Raw genomic sequence first — 9052 nt, forward strand, 5'->3', positions numbered from 1 at the left:
TCCACTCATTGTGCTCGCTCAATCGTACCCCTGTCCTCTACATTTTTAAACTGGCAAGTCTTTGACTTCAGTCATTTTCACTATTTCGGTCTCGATCTGAAATGTTATGTAAACCCCAAAAACTCTCATTGATTTTTACTTCGACTGGAATTTCATTAAGATAAAGGGATACTGTAACATATCGACAAACTTGGCTAAGCTGGTCTTCCTTTTTTATATTTTGTGTTGTGTCCATAATAGCATAATAAATTGAGCCTCTTTTATCTCAGTAACTACAGTAATTCATTTTGTATTTTTATGACAGCAAATCAATCAGCTCATTTTGTTATCGTGGGCTACGATATTTTACTTTTGAGTCTTTTTCAATTAACTGTTTTAAAACTGGGTCATATTTACATACCAGTTCTATGACTGACAAAAGGTCTCCACTGTTTTTCTCTCCTAACGTTTCTCGGTATCCTCGGAAAGCTAGATTGCAAGTAGCCAATGTAAGCGTAACGTCAATGACTCCGAACTTGTGTCCAACATCTCACCTGGTCTCTATATTCAGCTTCTATTTCAGGTCGATAGTCTCGTCATTCTCCATGAGTCGTAAATAAGACAGGCTGCTAAATGTGAATGTGCCATTTCATGTTCTTTAATTTTTCGTGAAATGCCAATATTTTATTCCAACTGCCCATGCTTGTTGGTGAGAAGCATGTTTGCGATCTCCAAACTGCCAACACGGTTCACAGTATGCACTATGTAGTTTTAAAGAATAACACAGCCACTTCCTGGGAACCTTATCTCAATGCTTAGTCATTTTGAAATATTCATTCAAGGAATGATGTTTTGGCCCTGTTTTTAATAATTAACTTTTTTACATTTGCATCATCGATATTTAATGGATAATTTTCTCTATCAGTTGGGAACGGGTCGTCTGGACAACAATCGCTCATTTCAGCTTTCGTTTTGTTTTGTTTGTTTTCAATCAAAATTTCATTATTTACAGTACTTGCCTCACCATTAATCGCTAGTGGCATATCATCAGGGTTGTCTATTTTGACTGGGCTCTGGCTGTGATGATGACGATGCTGATTCCGAATCACATGTAGTAGGCCTAAATATTTATTTTAGGTAACTTGCTTTTAAGTGTCTACTTTCGCTCTTTATTCTGGCGCTTATGAGTGCCAATCAAATACTTTCTCGCGGCACTAGAACGCTTCATATTTTTAACCAATTAAATTTGGCAGATTATCTTCCAATCTTTGGCTATACTGTAACTTTCTAGGGCAGTCGTTTTTTAAAACAATTTACACTTTATATTTGATAATTACTGGAAGTAATGTATTCAAACGTTATATGCTTCGAATTAACTTCATAAAACACATCTTAAAACCAGATACTTCAAAAGAAAAACAACTTTTAAAGAAACTGTTAAATATTTGAAATAAATAAATATTCAGTTATTGTGTACTATTTTTTTTTCATGTTTATCAATGAATTTGGCTTAGGAGTTGCATGACCAAATTATGTTAACAAAAGGAACAGTCTAAGAGCTTGGTTTGTTGCCACTTGAGGAAAATGTGCATGCCAATTGAATAGGAAGGAAACAGCAGAATGTTGTTTAGAAGCTTCAAAAACATAATTTAAATATACAGCAAAAAATGTATGTCCTTTATGCATTATTCATTAAAGTTAGGAGTCATTTGGTTTTGATCTTCTTTCTTGTAAGATGAAGACTTTAGCTATTACATGACAATCTAGAAAAAAAAGAATATCTGAATAATGTATTTGTTTGTTTATTTGATGACAATGCCACATTTAAGTAGACTGGGAAGCAAGTATGTCTTAAGCAGAATTCCAAGAGGTTGAATAAGATTCTTGATAGGCTTTTAAACAAACGGTATGTTTTTGTTGGATCTGTTTTGTTCATTGATCTTTAATTTTAAATACTTGATAGCAATCCAGGGGGTGGTGTTTTGAGACTCTTTTTAATGCTACTAAATACAAACAGAAAAATAATGAAATTAGGTTTGTTTCTTGTTTCATCGAAACAAGATCTAAAATAGTTAACAAAAAAATAGAAACAAAAATGTTAAGTTTGAAACATTGAAGCTGTTCTGTAGAGCAATCGTCTTTCCTGGGTAGTCTTGCTCACAGATCAATGTACTGTACACAGAAGGTAGCCACTGCTTGTCTGCAAATACAAAACAATGGCATGGTAAAAGGAAAAAGAAAAAAATAAGAATAAAACTCCAGGAGTCCTTTCCTCTCCTCAGCTGTCTTGAACTCTGCAGACTATTGCCACATGCTTTCTAACTGTTTAATTCTGGTACAAACCCTTCTGGTAGACAACAATACACTTTTTAATATCTAAACTGAACCATATGTTTATACAAAGAGTGATGGAATGTGTTATCAAGCCATGTTGATTGCCATTGGCATCCCTTAAGAAATAATTAATGAAATCTTGGGTTCAACCAACCAGATAAGTATTGATGGGCAGGAAAGGTTTTCTTGTTAATCTGATAAAATAATTATGCCATATGCATTTCTTTTCAGAGGATGCAAACAAGAATAAAAGAGAAGACGAGAAGAAAACAAAAGTGTTTTTATCCTATTGAAGAGTTTCTGTGCATCATTCTTCTTCCAGTGATGTGTTGTATGTCAATCTAAAGGATTCACTTATACCACATGGTATAAAAAGGAAGCCAAGTCCTTTGTTTGGAATAGTTTGGGGTGAGTGGTTGAGGTGCGAAGGTGAACACCCAGCCTAAACAGTAGTGGTTCATTCCAGAGTTCTTTTGTTTGAACCTTTTTAATACTTTATTTGGTCGGTAGTGTGAAGTGAAGACCGTTCAGAAAGAATACCATATTCAGAGCGTGGCCTGGTCCACCATTCCTGGAGTAAACAGCAGATTTATTTCATCATCTGTGAGAGTCAGCCCAGTGAGGGGCGCTTCCTTTTTCCTTTTTTTTTTTTTTTTTTTTTTTTTGAGAAACCGTTGCTTTGTGCTGTGTTTCTCGTAATCAATATAACTATCCTCCCCAGCCTCACTGACAGCTGGACAACAGTGTCGTTTTTTCTCAGGTTGTTTAGAATTCTGACAGGGTGATGATGTCACTGCCATGGCCTGTAATCAATCACAGCCTACAGCAGTGATGTCACCGTCTTATTACACACACATGCACAGTAGTAAGACTGTAAGTTTCATCAAGCTTTATGGGAGATTACAACTCTATATAAAATACAGCTATTAATTCAATACACTGTTGACACCACGTTGTAGCCTATGCTTTACAGAAGCGTTTCTGCAACAATGTTTGGCAGTTCAACTAAATGTGATCAACTGACAGGAACGTCTCAGCTTTGATATTCAATGTTTTACCTAGTTACTATTGGCAGCTTTAATTATACTGACCCCACCTGCTACACTTTCATTTGTGTCTTAAATTATTCTATTACAATAACTGTTTCCCCAAAAATAGTGCAAACGGTGTCAAAGAATAATGTGGCACACTGTGAAGTTTACATGTGATTTCAGATAAATAAAATGTTTGCAGGAACTCTCTTTCCCCTTGTTGTTAACTCCGGATATAAACAGCTGAGATACAGAACACATCTTGGCTGCGATTCTAAAAGTGTCTGTGACATTAGTTCCCATTCTCCTTAACTCCATGCATGCCATTGTACTGGCAAGTGGAAGTTGCTACAGTGCCATTTAACATTTAACAGTGCTTATTTAACACAGTGCAGTAAACTTGTTGTTTCTCAAAGTCTGTGGATGATGTCATGATTGTCAGAATATAATTCTCATTCCAATATATATGAGCCAAACCACAACTGATCAATCTTCTCTAATTAGATAGTCAATCTTAAGGTGTAGAAGCAGGTTCTTGTACCAGTTTAAAATAATTTATTAACCAGTTTATTCACCATGAGGCTTCTCGGTGCCATTCAGATGAATTGTAGCATGACTGAAATCGAGCTTAAGGTGTGTAAGCAGGTTGTGCCAGTTTGAAGCACACTCAGATAGTTAATTCAGCTGGTTAGAAATGAAAAATAAATAGAAAGTTATCATATTAAGTAAATGCAACCAATAAAATGCTACACTGACTGGCCAAAAAGATAAGTAAATAAAGAGAGCGAATGCAAGAAAGAGATTGTACAAATGTGTGTGGTCTTGTGGAGCTGTTGAGAGTTGTGTGCAACTATTTAGAAACAATTATGAGAAATAAGGATCTCCGTGACTTCACAAGCAGCATGACAGTGGATGTCTGTGTAAGTGTCTCATCCCCCAACACAATTAATACATGTGAGTGAACAGCAACTTCACATAAAGAAACTAGGTAATGATGTTATCATTGCCAGGCCCTTGCAGTCCAGGAGCCTTTACTTTCAGTATGTAATAAGGGGGGAGGGGGTGTCTCTTAACAGGTGTTTTCCATCTTGAAATCCCATGACTCATTTTGTGTAGAAAAAGTCAGCATTATAAAGATGAAATTTAAGAAGTACATTTTCACACGTGCAGTTGCACCATGGAAGTGAAATTTGTTTACAGAACTACTTCCTTCAAATGCTGAAGCAACACTTCACATTTATGAAAAATCACAGGCATCGTTTAAATGATTACACAGCAATGCAGAGGAAACTCTTTTCAGCTTTTTAGTTCCCTAAATGAACAGCATAGAGATGACCGGGTTTAAACCAGCAAACCTTTCCTTAGACTGCCAACAGTATTTATAATTCACCCTGATTCAAGCAGGCAGGGATCCCAGGAGAACACAAAAATGCACGCTTATTTCTCTTTTCCAAAAATAAGCTACATTTGAAAATATACATGTAGGCTTATTTAATAAAAGTGAAATTAAAGAAAGTGTTATTATGGCATCATTTTTTGATCTTTGTGAATTAAATAACTTATGCTTTCTTATTACCACACAATGGAAAATACTGTAGTTCCCAAGGTTAATAAATTTTTAAAGCTATACCTTATAAAAAGTGTATTAATTAACATTGGGATACTATTTAAAAACAGATGTATTGACCAGAAAAAGCGTTCTTATTAGTTCAGTCCTGCGTGGGACTATTGCCACCTATTACATAAATATCATTTTTTTGTGTTTAGATTATAAAGTGAACACTGGAAATGCTTCAAGTTACCTTACACCTCTGTTAGAGACTTGTAACTCTACCTATGCAAATCAAATGATATGCCTACTTGTAAAATCCCTTTTTATATCACACACATCATCTTTGGAACTCATTGCCTTCGAACATAAAAAACAGCCTCTTCACAATACCCTTTTAAATCACTCAGAAATATACACACACACACACACACACACACACACACACACACACACACACACACACACACACACACACACACACACACACACACACACACACACACACACACACACACACACACACACACACATATATATTTTATCTGACCAGGTTTGCAAATCCTGTAAATACTGACTTGACCACAATCCTGCCAATTGGAATTTAAATTTTATGCTTTAGACTTGTATTGATATTTTTATGATTGTTTTAAATGTTTGTCATGTTGAATGAGTTGTCTACTTTTGCCATTGATTTTGCAATGTTATTTCTTGCTGCCTTCTCCTGCCAGGACCCCCTTGTAAATGAAGAGAGACCAATTTTAATAGGTACTCCTATAATGTCTTAGTCTTAGAGGACCTGGACTTGAAACAACAGGGGGGGGTGGGGGGGGGGGGGGGGGTGGGGGGGGGGGGTTATGTTGGGAAAAACAAAGTGTTGATTTCAGGAGCAGGTGAATTCCAGGCTCATCAACAACAAATCAAAAGTGAAAGTAGTGGATGGTTATAAATAGTAGGTTCCCAGTCCATCTTTCTCATGAATCCATACACAACAGAAAGTGGCAACAACAACTAAACAGTGAAAACAAATCAGGAGAAAAAAAATGCATAGTACCACTGGAGTTATTTTTCTCACTCTGGTTCTGAGTGCAACGCTTGTCCACGGTACAGTACACGTTTCTATTGTTCTGTTTTATCAGCTGTCTCAAACAAACTCTGTAGTGGTGAGATGGAGGGTAAGAAACCCACTCTCTTTTACTAGTGAGGCGGACAGTTTAGTTTGAGATTTTCTTCATTGGAATGTTGTACATGTACAGTCATTTAAGACTGCATAAAAGGTGTTCAATGTATGATTTAAAAATAAATAATGTTATTAAATGAAATGTCAAAGCAGGCATCCAAGATTTAGTATGTTTGGCAGCAGCCAACAGTCAAACTGTAATGAAACGATCAGCCAGTACAAATCTCTGGCAGAATAAATAAATTAAGTTGATAGGAGGAATGGAAATGGATAGGACTAGATTTAGTTGCAGTGGTACAGAAATGTAATCATGACACACAAATGTTACAAAATAATGCACAGCAATTAATTGACAATAGCCCTTGGGTAACATACTGTACTCGACTTTCAAACCAATTATCAGATTACTTTGAGAAAAGTTTAACAAAGACAGTTTTCTTTACCTTCTTCCATTTTCATAATACAGGTCTCTTAATAACCTTCCTTTTTTTATAGGTATGAAATTACCAAACACACGTTGCATTTGCATTGATGCCGGAAAAAATTCCATTCATACTAATCAAATTGAGAAATTGGAGGTGTTTCCTATGAGTCCGAAGTGTGATCGAATTGAAATAGTGTGAGTAAATAAACCTGAGCATCATATCTACAGAGCAGTACGTTCCCTAGATCTAACAGCAAATAGAGCATGTTTGTTTGGACTGTTATGTTTGAATGAAATTCCAATTGAACTGTAATGGAATTCGTTTCTAAAAAAAAAAAGATGTCTTTAGAATTTAGTTAGTTTAAAAGCAATATAAAACTTATGAAATGTGTTGTATATGTTTAGATGTCATAGTAAGTTAACCTAATAAATCTATCAGATGAGTTATATTAGACTTCCCTTTATGTTGTGGTATGGTAAACCACATTTACAAGTGCTAAATATAATAATGTTTTGTGAAACAATTTTCAGAATTATAATACATTTCGATATTCACTGTTTAAAAAAAAAAAAAAAAAAAAATCTGTTTTATACGTGTACCCTTATATTTATTAAGTTTTTATTCATTATATTTTTAGCTATTATTATTACTATTATTGTATATTTTTGTGTCTTCTGTCAGTGTTACATTGAAAGAAACAAATAAGAAGCTGTGCTTAAATCCAGATTCAAAGCAAGTGAAGAGAATTCTGGGGAGAATGATCTGGAAAAGGTATAGTTACTTTTATTTATAATGACACTTTGAATACCTTTAAAGATATTTAGGGTCAGTCAAATGTAATCCAGTGTACAATTTGTGCCACCTTTTTTGAAAAGTCAATACAACTTTTGATGCTACAAATTTTTTTTTTAGTGTACCTGGTGAGCTTTTTCCCTTAACAAAAAAAAAAAAAAAAAAAAGATGCAAAATGCTCTTTGGAGTTGATAAATCTGGCCTATAATTGGTTACCATTTATTTAATGACTGTGCCAATATTTTGAAGATATAACATAAAAAATCAGTTCACATCACCATTCACACAATTATCTGCAGTATTCTGTTTTACCAACAGAGGGCAGACAATTTCATAGCACAAACTGTTTTTCTATTTTGTCTGAGGTAGAGCTGCTTCTGGTACAGTTTTGATAAAAAGCACAGACAGAATATCCATCATGGTAATTTACTCCAACTGCTTTATAAACCCATAGTCCAGTTTAACGTTAAATTAACATACTGTTAAAAAAAAAAAAAAAAAAAAGAACAAAAAAAGTCCTTTCAATATCGTATGTTTTTCTGCCTTTTCAGCCTCTTCAGTTTTGGAATATTACAGTAGTATATTCTCAGTGCAAAAGTTACTATACACTATACGTTTTACACATATTCAACTCACCCCCAGCAACCATGCTAGCTCATATATATATATATATATATATATATATATATATATATATATATATATATATATATATATATATATATATATATATATATATATATATATTCTTTATTTTTTTTCTTGCAAGATTAAATAAATAATGTACTTTTTTTATAGGTTGTCTACAAAGAAATGAAGGCTTATTTTGTGCCAGCGATTTCAGCACTCCCTGGTCATCACTCCTCCTCATTTCCTCCAGCTACCATGCTACAATATACATTTTTGCAAGATTAAATAAATGATGTTCTTTTTTCTCTACAATGACATGAAGGCTTCTTGGAGTGCACTGGTATACCTGTTATCTTTATCTTCTTAAAGTTTCTGTGTAATAAGAAAAAATTGTGAACTGTCTTTAATTCTGGAAATTCCTCATATATATATATATATATATATATATATATATATATATATATTATATGGAATACATCCTTATGTATTGAACATGTAGATATATATAAAACTAATACATATTAACAATAAACTTTTCATTGATCATTTCAATGGGTTGTAAACTGTTGTACTCTGCTCTACATACAAAATACTGTATTAGTACAGTATTACTCTTAAGCTTAAGCTTAATTAAGATTAAATATAGACTGACTGATTGACACACAATTAAACTTGTACTAAAACCTATTTTCAGGGGCATTGCTCAATTTCCCCCTTCCAGTAAAACACTAGAAGCAGAAATATTGTTAACTTTTCCCTATACAGCTATGGCCAAAAGTATTGCATCACCCCATAGAATGAAATAATTTTGCTTTATAAAGTCGAATAAAACAGCTGAATAATGTTATGCTGAGATATTGAATTACATACTGCTTTGTAGTTTTCCATATGCTTTATGAAAAACTGACAAAAATAGAAAAATGTGACATTTTGAAATCTAACTTGAGATACTCTACTGCTAGTATGGCTTTCGGTGGACTTTTGCTAAATAATTATGCAGTTCCTTTGATAACATGATGTTAAATAAAATATCTAAAATTATGTTCACATCATTTTCTTTAATGATGTCTCAAGTCTAAAATTCATGATGATGCAAAACCTGTAACCAGATTGTGTAATTTTTTTTTTTTTT

The 9052-nt window shown here is 33.8% G+C and overlaps 1 protein-coding gene across 1 annotated transcript; it reads left to right on the top strand.

Moving 5' to 3' along the window:
* Positions 1-5805: 5805 nt before the first annotated feature.
* On the top strand, positions 5806-8338 carry LOC121317360 (C-X-C motif chemokine 10-like). The gene is made up of 4 exons (XM_041253212.1): positions 5806-5997; positions 6569-6692; positions 7180-7269; positions 8089-8338. Exons 1-4 carry the CDS (start codon positions 5937-5939, stop codon positions 8105-8107), a joined length of 294 nt encoding a protein of 97 aa, XP_041109146.1. The 5' UTR covers positions 5806-5936; the 3' UTR covers positions 8108-8338.
* The last annotated feature ends 714 nt before the right edge of the window (positions 8339-9052 follow it).

The sequence above is a fragment of the Polyodon spathula genome, chromosome 1 (genome assembly GCF_017654505.1).
Source record: "Polyodon spathula isolate WHYD16114869_AA chromosome 1, ASM1765450v1, whole genome shotgun sequence".
NCBI lineage: Eukaryota > Metazoa > Chordata > Actinopteri > Acipenseriformes > Polyodontidae > Polyodon > Polyodon spathula.